Raw genomic sequence first — 27489 nt, 5'->3', positions numbered from 1 at the left:
TTTCATTCATTTATCTAGCCTGTATGTGCAAATGCATACATATGTGTGTTTATGGAAGAGAGAGGTAGAGAGAGAGAGACAGACAGACAGAGCGAGACAGAGAGACAGAGAGAGAACCTGACTGTTCTTAGGTGTGGGCTAAAGAGAAGGTTTATGGTGCATATTGGGGGGAAATCAGTCAGAAGTATCTGGAAGGATCAAGACTAAAACAGGCCAGGTATGTGGGTAGGAATCAAGGGATACAACAGTGAAGGTGCTAAGAGAGTACCTGGAAACCCACAAACCCAGAGCACAAGAGACTCCCAACAAACAGCTGGCTTATATATGGGTGAACAGTTGGGGCAAGGGCAGTGAAACTCAGGATCTGCAAAGGTCAAAGTGAGGCAGTTTTAGGAGACGTGCAGAGAGGAGCCTCAGCTGTGTAAAACATATTGGAGGTGCTGAGAGACTTTTCAGTGTCTGCTTTGATGTGTTAAATGGCCACCTTAGTTGACCAATCATCTTGAGTTGAAGAATTATACTTGCTACATTGTGCAGGTAGATGTAAGAGAACTTGTGAGAGTCAGATCTCTCTTTTCATCATATGGGCCTCAGGGATGGAACTCAGGACTCGAGGGTTGGTGGCAAGCCACAAGCTCACTGGTCACAAGCTCACTGACTGAGCCATCTCACTGGCCAGATAACATTTTTAAAATTATATGCTCATCAAGTGTAGCTGTCACATGCTTGTGATTCCTACACTATGGGTCCTAAAACAAGAAGTTATAAGACCGAGGACATTTTGAGCTACAGAGTAAATCTTGGTTTCTAAAATCAAATAAACAAGCAAGAATATATTAATTAATGACTCCTTTGTAAAGCCTGTTTATACCACATATCTCTGATTAGAGTATAATTGGGTTTATCATTAATACAAATTCTTAATACTTAATACAAACTCTTAATAATTTAAACTATGTCACAATTAACAAAATATGATTTAAGTATGAAACAAAGTCATGAAACATGAATAGTGTGAGAAAAGACAATACAGGAAAAATGGAAGTGCAAAAAAAATTTGAGCGAATTGCAGTAGAGACTAAGAAATTTGATTTCCAGCATCAAGGGTACATTCAAATGTAATTCATTAAGACTGAATGTACCTGGAAAGTAGTACATACCTATAATTTTGACACTTAGGGGGCATAGTATGAAGGTTTTGAATTCCAGACCAGTCTGGGCTACATCGGAAGACCAATCATACACAAACAATGGAAACAAGTGATCCCCAATTTAAAATCAAAACTCAAAATAAACATATAGTGATCACTAATTTCTTTCTGATTATAAGCAGTTCAAAACAATGAAATCAGGGTTTTCTACAATACAATGCAACACTAAAATAGAATGCAAGGGGAGAGTTATTAGTTCAGCTGAACAATAAGTGGCTACTAGTTGAGAAAATTCTTTACAGCTGGATCTCATGGAAGCATTTCCTCAACATAAGCTCCTTTCTATGTGATAACTCCAACTTGTGTCAAGTTGACACAAAGCCAGCCAGTACAATGATCAAAACAGAAAGTAGTTACATACAATCCTGTTGAGTAACAAATCCTTTCCAATGGAGATGATAGACAAGTGTTTACAGACCCCAGCTAGGGAGCCGATGGTTCCTATCCTCAGCTGCCTCACTTAGGGTATCCAGGCACCACTGCACACCAGGCTGGAAGGATGAAATGCAGACAAGAATCAGTGGGGTCTGCCGACTAGCTGGAAGTGAATGCATGGGAATAGAAGGCTTTCTCTGAGGATTTTGATGAAACAGATCTCTTAGATGATCTTATCTGGTGTACATACCTTTATTCCAAGTGGGTTTGTATGCATACGCATTATTCAGTGTGAATAAGGGTTATATATGAACCTTGGGGAGTAGAAAGGAATTTTCAGGGTGATTGTCACATTTTGCAAATGCCTCATTTGTATTGAGAGGCACCCCAGGAATCCCAGGTACTTGCTGAGAGAGTTCTTATCAGCAAAAAGGAAGTTCAACTTGTAGGTCTTCCAAGGACTAGTCAAACTTCCCCAGGTAGAGCCTTTGGTGTACTGGGCTCCCCAGACAAGGTGAGAGGAAAGGCATGTTGGAAAATGGAGTTGTCTATTTTGCACCAACATCAAAAGAGTTGTCCAGACATAGTAGACTGAGTACTTAAAGTAGCAGCATCTCCCCACATGAGGTCATAAAGACCAAATATAGATATCACCAAACTCCAACTTTGTGATGCACGACTTTTATTGGGTTACTTATAGCTTTTGGCAATCCACCAAAAGTGCCCCAAAAAATTGAAAAAAAAATTTATTGTAATGAAGAGTTTTGCATATTCTTATTTTGAGTCAGAATAATTGGCAATTAGTTACTAATAAGAATTGGAAATATAAAAGTAGTTTATTGTAAATGCCTTGCACATTTTTTATTTTTAACTTAAAATAGATTAATTACACTTTCCTAACTTCAGATGCATGAGAACTAAATTATGTGATCTACTTTCTCAGTATGCAACTAAAATAAATTTTAATATGTGATTTAGATATATGATAGTACTAATTTCAAATATGAAAAAAAAACCAATTTTATATTGTGAGTTTAGGGGACTTATTACTTTAACTTTGCTAATTCTCTGTAGCAAATCAGATCCAGTAAAAATAAGTTGATTTTAATAATTAATTTTATAACTAATATTGTACCATCTTACATTTCTCAGACAGCTTCATATTGATTTAAAGACCATACTAAACTTAATATACAGAATTTTTCATGAGGAAGATAGTTACTGATGTATATGAATGTACATGAGAGAGATAAGCCTACTTATCAATGACTAATTGTATATTCTAATTATTTTACTTTTCAAGAAATAGAATGCAGCATTCCCATATTAGATCCAAGCTTAGTTGTTTATCCCAAGAAAGAAAAATATATGATTGGAGATTTGTTGAAATTCTCTTGCCGGCCAGGACATAGAGTTGGACCAGATTCAGTGCAATGCTACCACTTTGGATGGTCCCCTAGTTTCCCTACATGTAAAGGTCAGTATCTGCTTTATATATTTTCAGTAGGATTCAGAAGTTTATTTTATTTCTTTTAATATTTCTCAGTTTTGCAGTATGTCTATAGTCTAAAGCAAATTCAGAGAAATAGACATCCACAAACGCCCTGTGTTGTGTGGCTAATATACAGTTACGTATTTACAAGGTTAATACCAGGCTCAGTTGCTTCTTAAAATATGTTAACAATGTGTTTATACATGCAGACGTAACAGATGAGCCAGAAGACACTTCTTTCATTTTGTCTACATTAACATTAATGCTGACATTTTCTAAGCCTATGCATAACTTCACATTGCATAAACTCCAAAGAGTATTTAAGATGATTTTAATTAATTCAATAGCAGGTATTAAACAAATTAAAACAGATTAATTAGACACTTTCTACAGTGCTTATATTTTTTACAGAGTAATAATTGTATGTTAAAATATTGCTGGAGAAAGTGACAATCCCTATAGTTGACACAACTCACTTGCTGAATGATTTGCATGTATCGTTTACCAAACATTGTTCCACCATCAATATGATTGCAGCTATTTCAATAGGTGTATTACAACTGAGAGATGTGAGTCTAGTGTAAATACTTTTTATTGATAAAGTGTTATTAAAAGTGATGTTGTGAATAATCACTTAAATTTCTCCATTTACTAGAGTTTTGGACTATAAGATGGATGTATAGTTAACAGTATTTCTGCAATAGGTCAAGTAAGATCCTGTGATCAACATCCTGAACTACTCAATGGGAAAATTAAGGGATCAAAGAAAGTAGAATACAGCCATGGTGAGGTGGTGGAATATGATTGCAAACCTAAATTTCTACTGAAGGGACCCAATAAAATCCAGTGTGTTGATGGGAAGTGGACAACCTTGCCAATATGTGTTGGTAATTAAAAATATTAATACTTAAAAGTTGTTTTGCATCTCACAAGATGTTTTAATTATAAGTAACTTATGTGAATACCTACAGAGGAAGAGAGAACATGTGAAGACATTCCTGAACTTGAGCATGGCATTGTCAAGTTTCCTGTCCCTCCATATCACCACGGAGATTCAGTGGAGTTTACTTGTGCAGAAACCTTCACCATGATTGGACAGGGGACAGTTTCTTGCATTAGTGGGAGGTGGACCCAGCTTCCTCAATGTGTTGGTAAGTCTGTATGGCTCAAATTAACACTTCATGAAGTTTAATATTTTTATTGCAAAATTATTTCCCAATACATATTTTTGTACTTAGTAATCTTCATTGAGACATTTAGTCTTACTATAAACCCAAACTTACTGCTTATATTTTTGGTGCATGTCTACAGGTAAACAGTTATTAATAATAAAATCTATAAATATTTATTATTTATTCTGTCAAATTTAGTATTTAGTTAGAAATTTTCATGTGACTGAAAATTGATTTTATTTTCCATGGAAATATTTTTATGTAGCAACAGATCAACTTAAGAAGTGTCAAGCATCAAGACTAGCTGTAGTAGTGGCAAATAAACCTGAGAAGGGTGAATTTATTCATAACTCTAGCATCACTTACAAATGTAGAGGAAAGCAGAAGTATGGATATTCAATTTGCATTAATGGAAGATGGGATCCTGAACTAACCTGTACAAGTAAGCCCTCATTTACTCTGTCTTGTAGTGAATATTTTGGTCTTTTCTCACCCACAACTATAGGATCTTTGAGTTCTTAAAGCAAATTAAAATTTTGAGAATTTCGTATGTGAATTCTGAATTTATATGTTTTCTCCCTCTCCCTCTTCTATTCGTGTGTGTGTGTGTGTGTGTGTGTGTGTGTGTGTGTGTCTGTGTGCCTGTGTGTGTGTGTGTTTAATGCTAAATTCTTGAGATTGGACAACCTATTTATTGGCTCATTCATGCCCCGAGAAGATTGATTCTCCCTTTCTAGATAGCCATTAATTAACTGTATCTTTTCATCTAAAGAAAAGGCCTTGTAATATTTTCCTTATCTATGTTGACATATCAACTAGTATTTGCATCCTGCAGGTCTTGTTTAGGAGAGCATGAATTTGGGATTTCATGGGGGCAGATACCTCTTCATGTATGAAGAGTCTTATAGCTAACATATTGTAAAAATACTTTTTAAATACGGAAACTGGTTTAGAAATTAATATATTACATACGTTAGTGACCTGTAATGTAAAACACTCAATCAAACTTGATCAACATGAATTTGCCTCTGTGTCCCAATGGTCTCTTACACTTAGCGTCCCATTTCTTCTAATTCTTTTATAACAAAAAACAAATGCATTGTGCCATTCTGACGCGTATGCTTCATCATCATGTGTTTCTGATTGAAACACAAGTGTGTGCTGTCAATCTAATAATCTATTAATTCTTGTAAGGATTCATCTGTTTGTCTAGAAAACTGACTAACATGATACCTCCTATTCCAGGTAAGTACCAATGAGTTCATTTCACTATTTTTGCTCCCCTATCTCTATTTGTAACTGTCATTTTGGAGGCCCTGCCTAACTTGAAATTTTAAACTATTTCTTAAAGACTAAAATTCATAGAAAAATATTTCATGCCATTCCAAAATTAACCTATTAAATATATGTTCATGAAATCCACATGTTGTTCTATACTTACTTCTGGCCTTATCATATCTAATATTATTTTGATTATAGTATGAATAATATGGTACTTGTTTTTCTTTCCTGTCTGGTGAGCTAGCTGCTCAAAGGATATGAAAAATGCATTTACTACACAGAATTAATTTTTTCTGGGCATTCTACTCTACTTAAGCAGAAATAGAAAAACTTGAAGTTATTAATGACCACTTAGAAAGCACTGTTTCATATTATTAATCTGTACAGTGAATCTAAAATGTCTTGATTTTGTAGTGATTTTGATAAAACTTGTCAGAAGGGCCTTAATACCTGTACTACATTACCCTGGATGTGAACCATCAGTTTTCACATCTCTATCCAGTTCATGTTAAATAGAATGTCCAGGGTAGTTGACATTTTGAATAGCATACTACATACCATTTGTGAACACACTCCATACTCCTTTTGACCAAAAGCCAATATCAAATTGGTTACTGTTGTGATAAGTAATTCTTATTGTTTACTTGACAAAATCTACAATTCCCTAGGAATCTCTGATCATGACTGAGAGGACATTTCTAGTTTGCATTAAATGAGGTGTGTAGATCCACTATAAGTGTGGGTAACAACATTTTATCAGTAAATATACTGAAGTAAAGGAAAAGGAAAAGATGACCTGAATATCAGTATTAATTTCTCTGTGCTTCCTGACTCTGAATACAATATCCTTCACATTTCTGCTGGCATTGCTGCCTGCACAGTGAGCTATATTAAACCCATCCTTCCTCCCTTCCTCCCTTCCTTCCTTCCTTCCTCCCTTCCTTCCTTCCTTCCTTCCTTCCTTCCTTCCTTCCTTCCTTCCTCCCTTCCTTCCTCCCTTCCTTCCTTCCTTTTTTCTTTCCTCCCTCCCTCCCTTCCCTTCCCTCCCTTCCTTCCTTCTTTCCTTTCCATTGTGCTATTGTCAGGTATTTTGTCAGAGCAATGACAAAAGTCACTAGTATATTAACTAGAAAGTAGGTACCACTTTTGTAAACCAACTTACATTGGTAAACTATCTCATGAAGACTTTTAATTTAATCCAACATATTAGATCATAAACATCGACAGACAGCTCTAAAGAAATGTTTATGTAACCTTAATCTTAATGTATTTAAGTGTATAATACAGGCATTATATTATAAATGCTAGAAATAATTAAAATATATTTTACAAAATAATGTAAAACTGCATTAAAATTGAATGAGAAAAAATTTTTAAAAAAACAAGAATTGCTGTACTAAATTGTTATACAAGTAAAATATATAAAATATATAAAATAGAGACCACAATTACTACATAGCCACAATTAATTTACTATTTAATGAAAATTATTACTTCAATAATTTAAGATACTTGATTTTTTATATTTTCTAGGAATAGAGAAAATATCCTGCCCTCCTCCACCACAGGTTCCAAATGCCCAAGTGATTGAAACCACAGTGAAATACTTGGATGGAGAAAAAGTATCTGTTCTTTGCCAAGACAATTACCTAACTCAGGACCCAGAAGAAATGATTTGCAAAGATGGAAGGTGGCAGTCATTGCCACGTTGCATTGGTCAGTAGCTATGACTTTATAGCATTAGAACTCAGATGAAAGGATATGTATTGAAAAGGCATACTATAAATATTGTGGAGAGATAATTCAAGTTGTTTTTATTTTTGTTGTTTTTTGTTTATTGTTTTGTTGTTGTTTGTTTTTTAATTAATTTTATTGGATATTTAATTTACATTTTAGATGTTATGCCCTTTCTCCATTTCCCCCCACTGGGAAAACCCCTATCCTATCTCCTGTCCTCCTACTTCTATGAGGATGTGTCTTCACCCACCCACCCACTGGGTTCCCAATGGAGAAGTTAGAGAGAAGACTAAAGGAGCTGAAGGGGTTTGTGGCCCCATGGGAAGAGCAAAAATACCAACCAAATAGAGTTCCCAGGGACTAAACCACCAGCCTGGAAGCACATAGGGAGGGACCCATGGCTCCATCTGTATATGTAGGGGAAGATGGCCTTGTTGGGCATAGGTTGGAGAGGAAGTCCTTTATTTTATTTTTTTTAATGTAAATATTTTATTTCTGCTTGACGATTTCATTTTTGTTATTTGTGTAGCAAAAATTCCATGTTCCCAGCCCCCTAAAATAGAACATGGATCTCTTAAATTACCCAGATCATCAGAAGAAAGGAGAGATGCAATTGAGTCCAGCAGTTATGAACACGGAACAACTATCAGCTATACCTGTGATGATGGCTTCAGGATATCTGAAGAAAATGGGGTAACCTGCCACATGGGAAAATGGAGCTCTCCACCTCATTGTGTTGGTGAGACTGGCATGAAAAGTCATTCTGGGTTTAAACAAGTCATTACCAATAATCTACCTTTGATCAAAACAAAAGAAAGAATGATTTAGATTGGCACACATACTCATTTATATATTTTAACCATACATTTCTATTTTCATAATACAATCTATGCTGCTTTAGTTGGTTGAATTGTTTGTATTGAAATTTACCAAGAGTCTGCCTAGCCTGTAATTAAAGCTGGACAGAGATGAACATAGAGATAGCTTTAAGGACTGATGGCCTCTGGATGTAGTTTTAAAGACTGATGGTCTCAGAGGTAACTTTAAAGACTGATGGTCTCTGGCCTTACAGCTTTCTAACTATACTAAATTGTTGCAATTGCCAATTAATCCTACTCAAATATCCCCATCTGTGATGGCAGGAGTCCCTTGCTGCCTACACCAATGTTTTGAGTTCCCAAATGATACACACACACACACACACACACACACACACACACTATCTTATATTTTAGTATGCCTTAAACAACTCAATGATTGGGGCACTCCAAACCTCCACGCAGCTAACACACTTCCCTCCGATATTTCTGAGTTATTACTTACTAAAATATTCCGTCTTTATTGCCCTAGATGCAGTGGGGGTTGGGGGGGTCACTGGGGACACTCTTCCCCTGCTCTTACATGTTGGCTCTCTCTCTCTCCCCTGCCCCTCTCTCTCTCCTGCCTTCTCTGGCCTGATCTTCACTCTTCCTGCCATAACAGTTCTATCCTTCCTGCTCCTTCCTCAGTCCCTTGCCTGGAGATCCTAAAATCCCACCTCTGTCTCCCTGCCTAGCCATTGGCTGACAACAATTTTATTTGCCAATCAAAACCAACTGGGAACAGCATCTTATGTGCAGATTTGCAGATTCCTGTGTACTTTGGGGGACCTAAACATAAGTAGTATTAGACAAAATATACGCCACTAAATGCTTGTTGATAACTTCTAAAAGAATCCTAAAAAACTTTCTTGCTCATTCTGAGAGTTAAAAACTGATGACTTGGGTGACTAACACCTGTAGCCTAACAGTGGGGGATAAAATAAAGGATTAATTGGTAGAAATTTTTTCTTGCCTGTCCAGAAACCTTGATCCTTTGGCAGGCTAGTGGGAGGTTTGGAAAATAAACTTTTATTGAACCAGAAAAAAAGAGTCACATTTGCAGAAGAAAAAACTTTTACACAAGCAATTATGGATAAACTCACATACACTTATATACAAATTTATTCTTGCATACTCATATATCTTCAGGCAAAACAGTTGGGCTCAGCTCTACATTTATAATTACATACTTACAAATGCACATCCATACTTACATATGCATATGAAGCCAAAGGCCAGGTGCTAGCACAAAAAGAACTCACTCGTTCTGGATTAAAGGGGGGGAGGGGCTCCAATCTTTATTGCATAGAGAAATAAAAAGCCTCTACCATTTTATTGCTAAGTGAATTAAACCAAAGTCTATAAGAAAAAAGCTTTGTGCTCTTTAGTAAGACTAAGCATGCCTTGATATTATGAAAATACCTGTTCTGTTCCATGGCAAGAAGAAGCCTGCCTGCTCTTTCTGCTCTCTCTGCAGCTTCTTTGTCCCTCTTTCCCTCTGCATTTAGTGCATTGCTCTCTTAATTTCTAAGTTTCCCTTTGATTTCTAAGTTATTCTACTCTGCTGTTCCTATTCCTCTTCCTAATCTTGCTCTCTTTTGCCCCCTAATCTTGCACTCTCCTGCTCTGATGTAATAATGGCATATAATATAATCATTCCAAGTTTTTGTATCTTTTCTAGGGGAATAAATAGCATGGTTTTTCCAAGCCTCCTTTTTATTTCTTTGCATATGTTTACTAAAAGTTCAAACATAAATTTCATTCATAAATTGAAAAAAGTTTACAACAGAGAATGTTTACATGTGCATTGATTAAGACTAGACATCCATTATCTGTCACTAACGCTACAGTTTTATGGAGAGTTAAAGACCATAACTAAGTTATCATAGAAGATTTATATAGATAAACCTTGTCAATATTTTATCTTCTGTCCTTGCACCTACAATAAATTGTTAGTTCACTTTTTATGACCTTTTGTTAATTGTTTTACAACAATTAACTTCTTGGAATGTATTAATTGTAAATACCACCTTTCTATCTCAGAAGCGATTAACTCATGACACTTGAAGACTGGCAGAGTTCTAATTTCAGCTTTAATATCATAAAGTACCTAATAACTGTCCTATTATAAAAGACTTAATAAGTCCTAATACAATTTTAGGAATTCTTATGAAATAATCATTAAGAATTAAGAAATCATTTTTGTCTACATAGCATTACTATAATATGGTGCATCTTCATTGTTCTGCAGAAATCTGCTTTAATGGGTAGGCTAATACCTAGTAATTGCTATATATATATATATATATATATATATATATATATATATATATATTATATATAATTATATATAATATATAATAATAATAACAGGAAAAGCATATTAATAGCAGAAATCTTTCCTAAACTGTAACCCCTCCAGCCTTACCTAAAAGAGTAAATGTATCATGCTTTATAGTCCATGGTGAAACCATCTCAGGAAGATCACCTGCTAGTTTTTACCTTCTCCTAGATTGCTCCTGGCAGAAATCTACTTTTACTTTTGCATTTCTGTTTTTAAATATGATATATAGTCTACAGACTTCATCTACTTATGTAAGTTGCAGTATCTCATTTGCTACCAGGTATTACATTCAAGTGTCTTTTTTCCACAATACAATCCTCCTTACCCCACAATATATGGTAGGTTTTCTAACACTATTCCTTTTGTCACTCATGATGTGGAACACATTGGTGTCAAAGTTTTTGCTTAGCTTTGAAGCTGTTTAACAAATACAAGACAACAGAACTGGGTATTTGGAAGCACTGTCCACCTTCTTTATTTTGGCACATCTTCCTTGTTAACATTTCTTTCTAGTAGTACTACATACAGAACTGACATATACAAGTGAATTTCTGTATTAGTGCAATGTGAAATGGTTTAACTATGTTATTCACATTTGTGTCTTTTTCAGGAATTCCTTGTGGGCATCCACCTTCAGTTCATCATGGTCTTGTGTCTCAAGAACGAGACAGTTACCAGTATGGAGAAGAAGTTACATATAATTGTTCTGAAGGCTTTGGAATTGATGAACCAGCATTTATTAAATGTGTAGGAGGAAAGTGGTCCAGGCCACCAGAATGCATAAGTACAGTTTTATTTTTATTCTTTATGTAATATATAATATAATTCAAGATAGATGTAGTAAAATAAGAAAGCAAGCTATAAGTCTAACATATCAAAGAGCAATGGCAGACAGTTCTGAATGATGGGAGGTAAATACAATTTTATTAGAAATATAATTTGATAATTTCAGCACAATTATTTCATTTTCCCTTTACGTAGTCTGAACAATCAGCAACCCCAGGCTTCTCCTAGAGCACACTGGCTCTGCTTAACAGGTTTATGACAGCAATGAAAAATTTAAAGCAATGTTATTGTAAAAATATATGCCCTGAAATTTTGAAATGGTCATTATAAGCAATTTACATTTGATGAAATAACTATGTAGATATATAACATAAGTGTGGAAAGTATGAGGAAAAACATTGAAAATAAAATGTAAAATATTAAGAGTTATAACCACCAGGATTCTTTATCTAGTGTCATTCCCACTTTGTTTTCATAACTTTGGAACTAGGCAATGTGACAAAGTCTTACATTGTTTTCTATGACCCTATTAGATCATATATTGTTCATATAATGTCCATTCTACAATTTTCTGAAAGGAAAATCCTGTTTATTATTTTTCTTTTTAGGAACTGATTGTGACAATTTACCCAAGTTTGAAAATGCCATACTCATAGAAGAGGCAAAAAACTCATATAGGTCAGGAGAACAGGTGACATTCAAATGTTTACCTAATCATCAAATGAATGGATCCAACATTGTGACATGTATTCAGAGCAAGTGGATTGGAAATCCAGTGTGCAAAGGTATTTTGGTGTGCTTTAGTTTCAGAGATGGAAATAAATGTGTAGCATAATTTTAAAATGGACATATATTTTAAAGGCAAATGAAGTTGATTCGTGTTAAAGTAAATGCATTGGTTAAAGTAAATGCATTGAATTTTAAAAATAGTCATCAAGCTGATAGACTGATGGTGTTCAGAGTTCGATTCCATGGTCAGCATCATTATACTTGGACCATTTTTCATAAATGTAAATTTACACTGAGAAGCTCATGGTAGAGATGCTAGATAGGAAAATATCTAGCAGTGAGACCTTCAGTCATCTATGATGTCCTATATCCTGATTATGGTTTTACCTTCCTGCCTCCAAGTTCTGTCTTACCTCCTGTCTCATCTGGATCAACCCACATGTGTTTCTCATTAGAAAGCAAACAGGCTTCTAAGGAATAATAATAAAATAAAGTAAACTCAAAACACATTAGAATAGAAGAAAACTAAGAAGAGAAAGACCTAGAAAAGGCAAAAGAAACCCATTTGTTTGCATACTCAGGAATCTCATTTAAACTGGAAACTATAATATGTACGCAACAAATCTGTAGGATGAAAATATAGAAAAATATAAATAATATAAAATAAAAACAAAATTGAAAAGAACATGCAATTTTTAAAAAGAAAACAGAAAAGAGAAGTCACGATATGGTGTATGGAGTCAAGGACCCCAGTGATGCCTTTGGGTTCAGTTCCGTTGGCCGTCTGCTACTGAGCACTTAGTCTACCCTTAAGAGTAGTTTCTTTCCTGATTAAGGCTCCTTTGAATAAAATTTAATTTTCATTTACAAAGTGTTATCAGTTAGAGTTTTCTTCTGGGTTATGGATGAGGACACCTGTCCATTCCTCTTTTCATCTCTAGGATCCCAAATGGTACAGTATTGTGCAGGCTACCTCAGTCTCTGTAAGTTCATACTCCACTAATCATGATCATTTGGATTTAGAGGGCAGTGTTTTCTTGGTGCTCTCCATCCTCTCTAGTTTTACACTCTTTCTCCTCATCTTCTGCATTTTTCCCTGATCCTTCTGGAAAGGGATGTAATGGAGACTTAACTTTATGGCTGAGTGTTCAACGGTTTCTACATATTGTCTGGGTATGGGTCTTTGTATTTTTTCCCATATGCTGAAGAAGGAAGCTTTTATGATACTCATAAAAGTAAGGCACTCATCTATGAATATAAAAGAATGCCAAGAGGAGTCGTTTTACTGTTATCAGTTGGTTTGCTTACTTGCTTAGAGTAGTAGTATTTGCTTTTTTCCTAGTTCCCTGGTCTATCTATTCTCAATGTCCTTGTCACCCAAGCACTGCTGGGTATGGCCTTAAGTCAAGTCAGATTTTCTTTGGTTACTTTCACAAGTTTGTGTCACAATTTTCCTAGCATAGCTTGCTAGCAGAATATCATTGTAGATCAAAGGGTTTGTGGCTTGACTGGTGTTTATGTTTCTCTTCTGGTAGCATTGAATAGAGATGTTGTATCAAAGATGCAAGTGTGTAGGAATCTCTGTGTCTCTATGTAGGCACAAGTTCGACTTTTCTATTTTCAGTGAAATACATACATGTTGTTTTACATCTTGTAGCCTTGCTGACAGTTTGTGGAGCACAAAATATTATCTTGGCAATGGGTTGCTTCAGAGTTCACATAGGACCCATTTGGCCAACAATTCAGTTATGTGTATCCAAATCCTTCATACTGGAAGCTTCATTTAGTGATAACAGATATCCAGTTGGATCTCTTTCTCCCCCCCCCCCCACACACATTATTTTATGATTTTATTTTGAGTGTGTGTGTGTGTGTGTGTGTGTGTGTGTGTGTTTTGGAAACTTCAACTATATTTGATTTTCATCCTGTTCTACTAATGGGCCTTAATTTTAGCTGTTTCCCCCTGTATTCTGTTCCTTGTCTCAGTCTTCTCTTCCCCTCCCAATTAATTTGGCACCATAGCTAACCATTGGTAATTATATATTCTATGGGTAGGGTGGCTGAAAATGCAGAAAGTTCCTCCAGGCAGGAAGTTAGGTGCCACAGCTACAACTACAGCAGCTCATTAAAGGCCTTTCCAAGGAATGATACAAAAAAGTCCATGAGTTTTACAGGCTTTATTTTCATGGCGGATGGTAGTTGAATCTGGATGTGCACCCCTGTGAAACTCAGGGCAGACCTGAGTTAAATAGGGAGGGAGAAAGGAAGAGGGTCTGGGGAAGAATGGTTAATTGGCTATGCCCTCTGGCCTTCAGGTATCTCAGTAGTATGTAAATCTCTTGAAGCTAAGGCCTGTAGTCAAGACCTCTGCCTGTGCCCTTTGGGAGGGACTGCATACTATGTGACTGCAAGGGGAAGATCAAATGGAGATCATAGACCATGTGTCAGGAGTTTGGAATCTGGGGGCATGGTGAGATACGTGCCGTCCCTACCCAGGCAATGGACACCTGTTGGGTCTTTGGCTATCTCAAACCAGTGCTCTACTGGAGACCAAATCATCCTTTCAGGGTCCTACACTAGTCTACTTCTCTTTCCTAGGAAGAGTATCTTCAGTCTTTACTCTGTACCTAACCTGTATGATTCTGTAAATTTTAGCTTAGCGACATTGACTTAACAGCTAATATCCACATATACGTGACTGTATACCATATTTGTCTTACTGGGTCCAGATTACTTCACTCATGATAAATGATTTTACTAGTTTCATTCATTTACTGATAAATTTCATGATTTTATTTTTTTTAATTTAATTTAATCTTTTTTACAGGCCAGATTTTATCTCCCAGTCCACCCTCTGTTGCACAATCCATACCTCCTTTCCCCAATCTCCATGAGGATGTCCCCACCCCTCATCCCTACCCCACCAGAACTTCCCACTCCCTGGGACCTCTAGTCTCTTGAGGGTTAGGTACATTTTCTCTGACTGAGACCAGACCCAGAAAGTCCTCTGCTGTATATGTGTTGGGGGCCTCATATCAGCTGGTCTACGCTGCCTGGTTGGTGGTCCAGTATCTGAGAGATCTCAGGGGTCCAGGTTAGTTGAAACTGCTGGTCCTCCTACAGGGTTACCCTCCTCCTCAGCTTCTTCCAGATTTTCTCTAATTCAACCACAGGAGTCAGTGGCTTCTTTTCATTGGTTGTGCGTAAATATCTGCATCTGACCCTTTCAGCTGCTTGTTGGGTCTTTCAGAGAGCAGTCATGATAGGTCCCTTTTATGAGAACACCATAGCCTCAGTAATAGTGTCAGGCCTTGGGACCTCTCCTTGCACTGGATACCACTTTTGGTCTGTTGTTGGACCTCTTTTTCCTCAGGCTTTTCTATATTTTTGTCCCTGCAGAGTTTTTGACTGTGGGATGGCAACCGCATCCCTTCCTTAAAGCCCTGTCTTTCTGTTGAAGGTGGGCTCTACAAGTTCCCTCTTCAACTGTAAGGCATTTTATCTAGGGTCCCTCCCTTTGAGTCTTGAGAGTCTCCCAGGTCTCTGGTACATTCTGGAGGGTCCCCCTACCTCCTACCTCCCAAGGTTGCCTGTTTCCATTCTTTCTGCTAACTCTCAGGGCTACAGTCCTATTCCCCAACCCAATACCTGATCATGTTCCCCTCTTCCCCGCCCTGTCCCCTTTTCCACCGAGGTCCCTCCCTCCTGTGATTGCTTTCTTCTTCCTCCCAAGAAGACTGAAGCATCCTTACTTGGGATTTTGGGCTTGTTAACCTTTTTATTTCATTTTTTAATGGGTAGGTCATATTCTGTTTTGTAGCCATACTCCTGTTTTCTTTATCTGTTCATCTGTTGAGGGATGTCTAGGTTGCTTATAGTTTCTAGCTATTATGAATAGAGCTACAATGAGCATGGTTGAGCAACCATCTCTGTGGTAGGAGAAAGTATCCTTTGGGTATATGCCAAAGTATGGTATAGCTGGATCTTGAGGTACAACCATCATATGTTGAGAAATATATTAGGAATTTAATGTGTTGGCTAGATAATCAAGAGAAACAAAGAAGTGATGATTCTTTCTTTTGCCCTTTAGATAGTTCCTGTGTGAATCTACAATAGGTGAAAAATGTTAGTATAGTAAGAAAATCCATGGCCACATGTGGAAAATGCTACTATAGTAAAGAGGTCCATGGCTAAATATCTATCTGGTAAGACAGTAATGTAATAAACATTTTGAAATATTTGGAGGTGTAGAAGTGATGAGTGAGATGGAATTTGAGCAGAACCAACAAAATATAGGTCATCACATTTCCCAATATTACTTGAAAATATACTTACTTATTGCACATTAGTGAAAATAAAGTGAAGTAATTTTTATGATAAGCATATTTTCAAGTGAAAATAAAGTGACATGCTAAAGTTTTTATTCTTTTCATAAATTTAATGAAGAAATGTAAGAGAAAATTTTCAACACAGATTCTATCAGATTAGAGGAACAATTTGAACTAAGGGGCAATTCATCATTTTAAATGTTAAGCCACTACTTTATTTACAGAATATTAAATTTATAAAATAATATTTATATGTGGCTTGAGAAACCACTTTCAAAATATTTGTTTGAGTTGTATATGAATACAATACAGTATCTTTACATAATAAAATATTATGACTTTGTCATTGGATTTCCTTATTTCTGACATATTGAATTCAACATATGGGAGTGTTCTATGACTACATGATAAGACTTATTTTCATAAGTGCAGAAATTTTTCAAACTACTTCAGAAAGTCATTTGCTATCATATATGAACTATACATTTATGATGCACAAATTTACACCAGTTCTATAAGGAATCTTCAACTAATTAGTCCACCTCTCAAATTTCTGTATTGAGATCTTTTACATGTGAAATAAGTATTAGTGTGTTCAAGATACTGGTTTTTTTGTTAACTTGAGTTTATATTCTCTGTTTCTTAGTCTTATTTCACTTTCCCTCTCTTTAGAGTAGTTCTCAAGAATTTATTTCGGCATGTATCTTTTATTGGTTTGCATACACAATTTGAGTTTATCTCTAACAGTTTCCTAACCACTTGTTACTGAAGTTACCCTAGGTGTTTGTGTTTGTGCCATCTTTACTAATACTGACATTTTATATATAAATGAAAATCTGAAAAATATACTTACTTTTTAAATGTTTTTTTGTTTTAATTTTTAATGTTTTTTGTAATAATTTTCCTTATTTACATTTCAAATATTATCTGCTTTCCCGGTCCCCCCCTCCATAACCTCTATCTCATAACCCCTTCCCTGATTCTATGAAGGTGTTCCCCCACCCACTCACTCTCGCCAACCCACCCTCGAATTCCCCTACACTGGGGCATGGAGCCTTCACAGGACCAAGGGCCTCTTCTCTCATTGATGCCTGACAAGTCCATCCTCTGCTACATATGTGGCTGGAGGCATGAGTCCCTCCATGTGTACTCCTTGGTTGGTATTTTAGTCCCGGGGAGCTCTGGGGGGTGGGGGGAGTCTACTTGGTTGATATTATTGTTCTTCCTATGGGGTTGCAAACCCCTTGAGGGCCTTCAGTCCTTTCTCTAACTCCTCCATTTGGAGATCCCATTGGGGACCCCATGCTCAGTCCAATGGTTAGCCACGAGCATCCCCTCTCTTTGTCAGTCTCTGGCAGAGGCTCTCAGGAGACAGCTATATCAGGCTTGTGTTAGCATGCACTTCTTGGCATCCACAATAGTGTCTGAGTTTGGTGACTGTATATGGGATGGATCCCCAGGTGAGGTGGTCTTTGGATGGCCTTTCCTTCAGTCTCTGCTCCACACTTTGTCTAAGTATTTGATCCCGTGAGTATCTTGTTCCACTTTCTAAGAGGGACCAAAGTGTTGTGAACCGAACCGGCACTCTGCCTCAACGCTTTGGGGCTAAGTGCTCTGGTCAAGAGAGAGAGTGGGGCTGCAGGGGAAGGAGTCGTGAAGAATGGAGACAAGACAGAAGGTCTGATCAAGTCTCAAGTTTCTTTTATTGAAGGGAATTCTGAGGTATTTATACACTTTTGCCACGTGCCTTGCAGGTGTTGATATGACGTAAGCCTTACAGGCGTCTATAGCGTGGATAGCGCATGCACTGTGCGCCTTACAGGCATGTATGGCGTGGATAGCACGTGGACAGCACGTGAACTGAATGCCTTGCAGGCATGGCTACCACGTGTGCCTTGCAGCTGGGGGCAGTAAACAGCAACACAAAATATGTGGGATATCAGAGTGTGCTTCAGCTGTTGTAGGCTATTGAAAACCAAATCTCTTATCAGGGTATATGGTTCCAGATGGCTGCAGAGAAAATCTAGCCGCTTTCTGCTAAAAGTCAGCTCCCAACACCAAAGCACCCACACTTAGGTCTTCCTTCTTCGTGAGCTTCAAATGGTCTGTGAGTTGTATCTTGGGTATTGCGAGCTTTTGGGCTAATATCCACTTATCAGTGAGTGCATACCATGCGTGTTCTTTTGTAATTGGGTTACCTCACTCAGGATGATATTTTCTAGTTCCATCAATTTGCATAAGAATTTCATGAACTCATTGTTTTTAATAGCTGAGTAGTATTCAATTATGTAAATATACCACATTTTTTGTATCCATTCCTCTGTTGAAGGACATCTGGGTTCTTTCCAGCTTCTGGCTATTATATATAAGGCTGCTATGAACATAGTGCATCATGTGTCTTTGCTATATGTTGAAGAATCTTTTGAGTATATTTAACAGTTCCACTTCCCATGTTTTATATATGGATTCCCTTAGCATTCTGTGTTACATATATTGAGCACCATTCTCAAACGCTAGTTTTGCTTCAAGTAAAAGATAATTTAGCAATTCTATGAGCAGAAATATAATCTATTATATACCTTCTACCAGGTACATTTCTGTTAATGTCTTAATTCTGTTTTTACTAATGTAATGAATGTCAGTAGTTATTCTTTATGGGAAAATCACTGCTATAGATAAGAAATCTTTTATGTTCTTTTGTCTGACAAAGTTATCATAAATGTCTTTATGAAAAAGGCTAGCACCACAGGACATATAACTCAAGCTTACAGTGATTATCTATCATTTCCTATGGCTTCCCTGGTGGTAGATGAGAGGTGACTTTCTTTTGGATTTTGGTCCAAAGTGGCTTGTAATGACTACCTACAGATCTTCCTTCAAGATGACATCTTTAGTATGTATCACCCCAAGCTCCAGAGGACTTATCCTGTGTGAGTTTACTCAGCTCATGAATATGCACATACATAACTTATGCCTAACTTTTCCCCTCATTTTTCTTTAAATTAAAATATTTTGTTTGGAATTTTAATTTTTGGGTTTTTTTTTTAACAACATTGGAGTTCAGTTTGTTTTAGAATGTTCCTGTTGAAACTTTATTCATCAGAATATAATGTCATTACATGAATATCATCTTCTCCAGTGGCCTTGTCAGTTCAATTAGCAGTCTCAAAGAGAACCAAATAGCACAGCATCATGCAGGTAGCTGAGTCCTGAAGTTCCTACACAAGAATTCTCATTTTCTCCACTCTTCCTGTATTGCTTTCTACAAATCCTATATCTAAGAAATCAGTTGTACTTAACAAAAGTATTGCATATAGATGCATGCATTCACCTTGACTCTTCAGGAAACCTCATTTGCCTTCTGTGTGCTTATAAACTTTAAGCTTTTATCCGCAAATGTGCGTTTCTACAAAAATGATGATGCAGACCAAGAATATGTGGTAAGAAGAACAGTAAACATCTGGTGTCTTCAAAACAAAGAAACTCTGACAGCCTGCACTAACATCTGTTTGTTCAGCAGTTTTAAAGACCAGCACTGAAAAGATTCAGACCAGACAGGCTTGCATTTATTTAGTAAGTGCTTTCAGTAAGAAGAAAGGAACCATTTACAATGTAATTCTCATTATTTAGGAATAAATTTTCTTGAGGCAATCATTTCTATAGCCTCACATCCATCACCAAAGTCTTGATTAGCACTGTACTTTTACAGGTTCTGCTTAAGCTTGTACTTTGACTTGAACTCTCAACTACTCAATTGTTGTCTCCTTAGATTCAACAGGGAAATGTGGGCCTCCTCCAACTATTGACAATGGAGACATCACCTCCTTTCCATTACCAGTATATGGGCCATTATCATCAGTTGAGTATAAGTGCCAATTCTTCTATAAAATGCAGGGTAGCAAGAACATAACCTGCAAAAATGGAGAGTGGTCAAAGCCACCAAAGTGTTTACGTAAGTATCCTTTCCTCATGGATTGTGAAAAAGTCACTTCCATGATTAGGATTTTTTCAGAGAAAAATAAAACATTCAGCAGTTAAAGTGCTATTAGATGATTGTTTGACTTCCAAATATAAGCATGTGTGGAAATCAAGATTTTTATATATAATATAGTAGAAAATAAAATTATACATCAGTGGTTCTAAACTTCTTAAGCTTCAACCCTCATGTTCTGGTGACTATCAACCATAAATTTGTTTTAGTTATTACCACATATCTGTGATTTTGCTACTTTCATGAATTGGAGTGTGAATATCTGTGGTTTTTGATGGTGTGAACCCTGTGAAACATCACAACTCACAGACTGAAAATTGCGGTTATATATTTCATTCTTTATTATTGAGATGTTGCTTTTTGCATAGATGTCCATTAAACTGTCTTAGTCAGCTTGCTATTTCTGTGAGGAGACATCATGACTGTTTCATCTTTTATAAAAGACAGCATTTAATTTGAGCTTACTTACAGTTTCATGGGTTGAATTCATTATCATCATGGAGGGAGCACTGTGTCAGGTTGGCAGACATTTTGGAGAAGTACCTGAAAATTCTACATCCAGATCTGCAGGCAACAGAAAGAGAGAGCCACTAATCCTATATTGAGCTATTGAAACCTCAAAGCCTATCCCTTAAAAACAAATATCCCCCAATGAAGCTACACCTATTTCAAGAAGGCCACATCCCCTAATCCTTATGTAGGAGCATCACTTCCTGATGATTAGGCAATCAAATTTATGAGCCTTTGGGAGCATTCTTTTCCAAACCACCACACCTTACATGAATCAGATGTAGCTTCAAAGATATACCTCTGCCCTTTTACAATATACCACCTATTTCTACTAAACTTTGCCTTGCATTCAAGTTTTATTTTTACTTTCCACTGTGTGAAAATGAACACAAATCATTTGTGTTCCTGTGTTGGATCATTTTACTTAATGTCCACAACTATAATTTTCTCACTAAAACGATAAATATAATTATATGTTATGTCTGAACACACAAACACACACACACACATATGAGGGAGAACATGCATCTTGACCAATGAAGTTAATCTCAAAGAAATACTTGTATATAGCCAAGAACATAATCAATACTATTAAGAAATGACAGCCTTTAGAATTAGAGAAAATGGTTGTTAGTTTTTCTCCATGTTGTTCTCCATAGAAACTCAATGTAACTAAAACACCCATGAACAGATGAGTTTCTTTGACTCTACATACACAGGAACATTTGCTGTTCTTTAACACTTGTTTCTATAATGCCATTCTAACTGGGTGATAAGTTATCTCATTGAAACTTTGACAGTTCCATAAGAGATAATACTACTAAGCATTTTCTTTTCCTCATTGGCATGTGTTCTTTTTGTTTGTTTGTTTGCTTGCTTGCTTGCTTGCTTGTTTTGAGGAATATCTGTTTAATACCCAGTTTTGGTTGGTTTACTTTTTTTTTTTAAGTACTTCCAATTCCATATGTATTCTTGACATAGGAAAACCCTATATAATATATATAAATCACTGACAATAAAATAAACTGACAACCATTTTCTCTAATTCTACAGGCTGTCATTTTTTAATAGTATTTATTATGTTCTCAGCTATACACAAGTACTTCATTGTGATTAACTCCATTGGTCAAGATGTGCTTTCTCGCTCATGGTTTGGCATTCCATCTGTACATTCAAACCGTCATTGTCCAATCCCAGTGAAGTGTTTCTTTGTTTATTCTATTTTTTCCTTCTAATTTTAGTGGTTTTGTTCTTTTGTTCTTACCTTTACGTCTTTCATCCACTGAGAGTTGATTTTTGCCAGTTTTGAGAGGATGAAATGAAATTTTAATCTTCTCTTCATAAATATCTATTTTTATTGTATCATTTATTGAAGACCATATCATCTCTCCACCATATGTTCTCTATTAAGATCAACTAACTATAGGTGCATAGATCAGTTTCTCAAGTCTCATTCTCTTTCATTCATTAGTGTAACCCAATGCCATAGTATTCTCATTACTGTGGCTCATGATGTATCTGAAAATAAGATATATATATATATGTATATGTATATATATATATATATATAGAGAGAGAGAGAGAGATGTGTTTGTATGTATATGTATACATATATGTATACATATATGTATATGTGTGTGTAATATCTCCAGATATTTATTATAAGTTCCATTTGTTTACACATTCTGTTATACTTCTTTACAAATGTTAGAATTTTTTCTCTTTTTAATATAAAATGTTATTTGAATTTCAATGAGGTTTTATATAGTCTGTTACTTTTTAAAAACATAGACATTTTATTATAAATATTAATTCTTTCTAGTTATTAGTATACAACATATTTACATTTTTGTCTTTTTAAATTGTTTTCTGGTAATCTCATTGCCATGGTTGAAATCTTTAATTTGTGTTATTAAATTCACTGCTATTTTATTTTGTGAAGTTACTGTGAATGAAATTTCTTCTTTTGTTAATTATCCAAAAACATAGAACTTCTTTATAGAAAATGGATTTTTGTATACTGGTAATTCATACTGGTAGTATGTTTTGTTTTCAGTTCTTATAATTTGGTGAGTCTTAACAATTTAGCATGTAGAATAATATTATTGATTTGACCCCCACTTCAATAATTAACATCCTTTATCTTCTCATTGTTATAAATCAAATTCTGATACTGTAGTCAAAAAGATTGGATGTCTTTAACTTATTGCTGATCACATAGTCAATCTTTTCTGGCACTGTACATCCAAAATGAAGGTGGTACTAGGTATATCATATGTTATGTCATATACATTATGGCTTTTGATCATTCTTCTGTACTATCATTTTTGAACCTAAATTTTTCATACATTTTATCCTGACTATACATAGAGTTTTATCAGATGTGTTTACTATATTTTAAAAAGTGATCATTTGCTTATCATTTATTTACATAATGCAGGATATCATTCAGGTATATGGGTTGAACTATCCTTACTTTCCTGGGAGGTAACAAAGTTGGTTCTGGTGGATCACATTTTAGAATTCCCATAAAAACATTTTTTAAAAAACTAAAATAAACTTTATCGTAAGAAGCTTGCAAATAAATTGCCTATTTCATTCATTGGATGTTTAGATTGATGGGCATGGTTACTTGGATTTAAAGTTTTTAAACCTTTGTAAACTCTAGGTATTAACCACTTGTCTGAAGTGTAGATGACAAGGATTTCTTCCATATGTAGTCTGGCTTTACTCTGCTGAATGTGTCTCTAATGTATAGAAATTGTATTTTTGAGTAGTTGTATCTACTAATACTTGGTGTTAGTTTCTGTACTGTTAGTGTTCTAACTAAACAGTTCGTGCCTACCTTGTATCTTTAAGTGGATTCCTTATATTTTCTTCTGAAAGTTTCAGTGTTTCAGGCATTATGTTAAGGTTGTAGATCCGAGCTCAGTGGATTTTTCTACCAGATGAAAGTGTCTAATTTCATTTTTCTGTGGGTAGAAATCCAGTTTTACCATCAGTAAGTGAGCTCTTTTCCTATGCTTGATTTTGCTTCATTTCTCCAAAATTGGTAAGGATAACTGGACTTCTACTACTTACTGCCCATTTACAGACCTGTGTATAGTAGCCTGGGCTGCCATTTGTGTTCTCTTAGGTTCTGTATGACATCTGTCCAGGATCTTCTGGCCGGAAGTCTGGTGTAATTCTGATGGGTCTGCCTTTATATATTACATGGCCTTTTTTCCTTACTGCTTTTAATATTCTTTTTTTTTGTTTGATGCATTTGGTGTTTTGATTATTATGTGACCAGAGGTATTTCTTTTCTGGTCTAGTCTATTTGGTGTTCTGTAGGCTTCTTGTATGTTTATGGGCATCTTGTTCTTTAGGTTAGGGAAATTTTCTTCTATAATTTTGTTGAAGATATTTATTGGCCCTTTAAGATGGGAATCTTCACTCTCTTCTAAACCTATTATCCTTAGGTTTGGGCTTCTCATTGTGTCCTGAATTTCCTGGATGTTTTGGGTTAAGAACTTTTTGCACTTTATGTTTTCTTTGACAGTTGTGACAATATTTTCTACACCTGAGATTCTCTCTTTTATCTCTTGTATTCTGTTGGTGATGCTTGCATCTATAACTCCTGATTTCTTTCCTAGGTTTTCTATCTCCAGGGTAGTCTCCCTATGTGATTTTTTATTGTTTTTACTTGCATTTTTATGTCCTGGATGGTTTTGTTCAATTCCTTCACGTGTTTGGTTGTGTTCTCTTGTACTTCTTTAAGGGATTTTTGTGTTTCCTCTTTAAGGGCTTCTACCTGTTTACCTGTGTTCTCCTCAATTTCTTTGAGAGTGTTACTTACGTCCTTCTTAAAGTCCTCTATCATCATCATTAGAAGTGATTTTAAATCTGAATCTTGCTTTCCTGGTGATATGGGGAATTCAGGACTTTTTATTGTGAGAGAACTAAGTTCTGATGATGCTAAACACCCTGGGTTGCTGATGCTTATGTTGCCATCTGGGTCTACTTAGTGCTACCTGTGCTGTCTATGACTGGAGCCTGTCTTTCCTATTATCTTGGTTGTGTCAGAACTGTTTGGGGTGTGTGTTGCTGCTGTGGTTAGAGCTGAGGCACAAATCTGCTCAGTGCTCAGGTGCAGACTGGAAGGAACCAGTGCCTCAGGCCAGGGATGAATGAATTCCTGGGTCTCAGTGGATCCCAGTTACTCCTTGTTTGGGGCAGCTGCTGCTGTCTCCTTACCTAAGATACTGCCAGGGATAGAGCTCCTGGGAGTCCAACCTCCTCTGGGTTTTATGGGATTGGGTGCAGAGCTGAAGCCCAAGATCTGCTCGGTGCTCGGGTGCAGACCGGAAGGACTAACTTTTTTTCTGTTTCAGTATATTGGGAGTCTGTTACTGAAAGTGTATTAGATCTAGGGATGAGTCTTGCGGCTTTCCAATTTGTAAATACTTGTTGTGCCTTTTTGCACATATGATGGATCAGTTTTTCTAAACTATATTTATGGATTTTTTAAGAGGGAGCCATCTTCTCTAGATGTATCTTAGGCTGAAATGTGGGGGTTACTTCCAGGTAGCACCATTGGCTTCGTTGCCTGAAATTAACACCTTTGGAAAAAATGTGAACCACTGTTTTTGTGAATCATGATGAGATTGAGGCAGAGACATCACAGAGTACAAGGTACAGACTGTGTCAAGAGTGCTACAGTGGATGTTGTAGCTCAAAATAGGTGGTGCAGGTTTTCTCAGGAAAGTTAATGGCAGATTGTCTACTAGAATGGGTTACTTTTTCAGAAACCATCAGCAGAGAGAAGTCTGTAACCCTTTTCCTGTAACCAGACAGTGGCAGTAGACCACATATTGCAATGGAGATGTGGTTATGGGACTCTGTAGCAGTTAGTCCCAGCCTTTGTCCCAGCCTTTACTATAGTACATGATCAGCTGTGCTGTAGTGTAGGACAGCCGCAGAGGACACATTGATGGGAGACAGAATCAGCCAAGACATTCCACCTTCCCAATTTTCTAGCAATATAAGCCCAATTGCAAGAGTGGTGATTTGTGAAGCTGCTTTTAACCAGGCTTCTTACTTTCCAGAGCTGTAATTTGATAGATTTCCATTTGAAAACTATCAAATAAAATTCATGAAATATTAATGACTATTAATATCTACCAGTACCAGCAAATAAAGATATCTATAAAAGCAATTAATATTTTTGTTTTTAATAGCAGTATTTTTAAATGTACTTATCACACTGAACATTAGATCTCAATATCAAACACATGTCAAGGTTAAAATTCTGTCCCTTTTATCAATACTTAAATCATGTGAACCATGAATATCCTGAAATATAACATTTTTATTTCAAAAACGTTAGCAATATTTGCTGATAAAATTTAATTACCACATTAAACATATTATTTTGATTCCATTTGCTACTCAATATTTACTAATTCTATGTGCCTATTTTATATAGGCTTTTAAAGTACTTTAGGAAATGATGCTTTAAAGTTGATTTCTTATAGGTTTATGTATCAATTAATGAATACTTTTTATAAATTTTCTTTCAGATGCATGTGTTTTAACAAGAGAAATTATGGGAAGACAGAACATAGTTCTCAGGTGGACAGAAAATAGAAAGATCTATATCCAGTCAGGGGATTATGTTGAATTCATATGTAAAACTGGATATCAAAAGGCACAAGGATCACCTGAACTTCGTACGAAGTGCATTGATGGTCATATCAATTATCCCACTTGCTCAAAATAAGTTACAACTACTAGTAGATTTTATTAATGATTCTTTGTTTTGAAAGGTGTGTGCACATTGCTAACACAGTTTCAAGTTTGAAGCATTAACTCGTTTCTTCCATAAGTACAACCTTCTGTTGACAAATGGGGATTAATTTGGACACAAGAGACAGTTGGCAAAAATGCAAAAAAAAAAAAGCAGTGCATTCAAAATTCTTATTCAAAATGGGATGTGACCTAGAACAAAATCAATGGCCAGGAAATAAATGCAACTGCTTCAGTGTTTGTTTCTATCCAGCACTTTCTTAAGTTGCTCCAATCATTATGCATACCTTTATATCTAAATCTCTGATTCCCAGTGAATGGAAGATGGTTTGTCTCAGTCGTCAAATTAGTATTATTTAACAAACATACAAGCACAAAACTGTTATACTTAACATTCCTAATAAGTATGAATGTTACATAATTTTTTATTGTAATAAAATATCTAAGAAGCATTTTGTGTATGAACATCTAAAATAAAGATTTGGCACAACAAAAGATTCAGATGATTATATGATTAAATTAAAATGTAACTAAGGCCTATGATTCCATGTCTGTCAATCATTGGACATTAAAAGCTAAAAAATATTATATATAATTTATAAACAAGCAATGAACATATACAAACTTTTTGCCCAAATAAAGGGAAACAACAAATGCAATAAATTTTATTTAAATCTAATTAATCTTAAGAAATAACACTAGAAATAGTTGCTATTAGACAACATTTCAAAAGCCCCACTTGCTATGATTAATAGAAGATTTGGTATTTATATTGATTTAAACAGACAGTGTTTTCATTGTACCATGTCTAGTCAGGATGTAACTCCAGTATAAATTGAGAAATATCTATTTTGTCTTTACTTTTTAATGTCTCTTCCATTAATAT

At 35.8% G+C, this 27489-nt stretch overlaps 1 protein-coding gene across 3 annotated transcripts in view; it reads left to right on the top strand.

The window, feature by feature from the left end:
• The window catches only part of LOC117716464 (complement factor H-like), a 52880-nt gene extending 25734 nt beyond the window's left edge, over positions 1-27146 (top strand). For all 3 annotated transcript variants that reach the window (XM_076941297.1, XM_076941295.1, XM_076941296.1), the window contains 10 exons: positions 2890-3063; positions 3783-3965; positions 4050-4229; positions 4516-4692; positions 7065-7247; positions 7798-8007; positions 11083-11256; positions 11867-12043; positions 20085-20267; positions 26378-27146. In XM_076941297.1, coding sequence (XP_076797412.1) covers positions 2890-3063; positions 3783-3965; positions 4050-4229; positions 4516-4692; positions 7065-7247; positions 7798-8007; positions 11083-11256; positions 11867-12043; positions 20085-20267; positions 26378-26577 — 1841 coding nt within the window. In that variant the 3' untranslated portion in view covers positions 26578-27146. The remainder of the gene's footprint in view (positions 1-2889; positions 3064-3782; positions 3966-4049; positions 4230-4515; positions 4693-7064; positions 7248-7797; positions 8008-11082; positions 11257-11866; positions 12044-20084; positions 20268-26377) is intronic.
• Positions 27147-27489: the final 343 nt, after the last annotated feature.

The sequence above is a fragment of the Arvicanthis niloticus genome, chromosome 10 (assembly GCF_011762505.2).
Source record: "Arvicanthis niloticus isolate mArvNil1 chromosome 10, mArvNil1.pat.X, whole genome shotgun sequence".
Lineage (NCBI taxonomy): Eukaryota > Metazoa > Chordata > Mammalia > Rodentia > Muridae > Arvicanthis > Arvicanthis niloticus.
The sequence above is the reverse complement of the archived record's forward strand: the minus strand, read 5'-3'. Positions and strand labels throughout refer to the sequence as shown.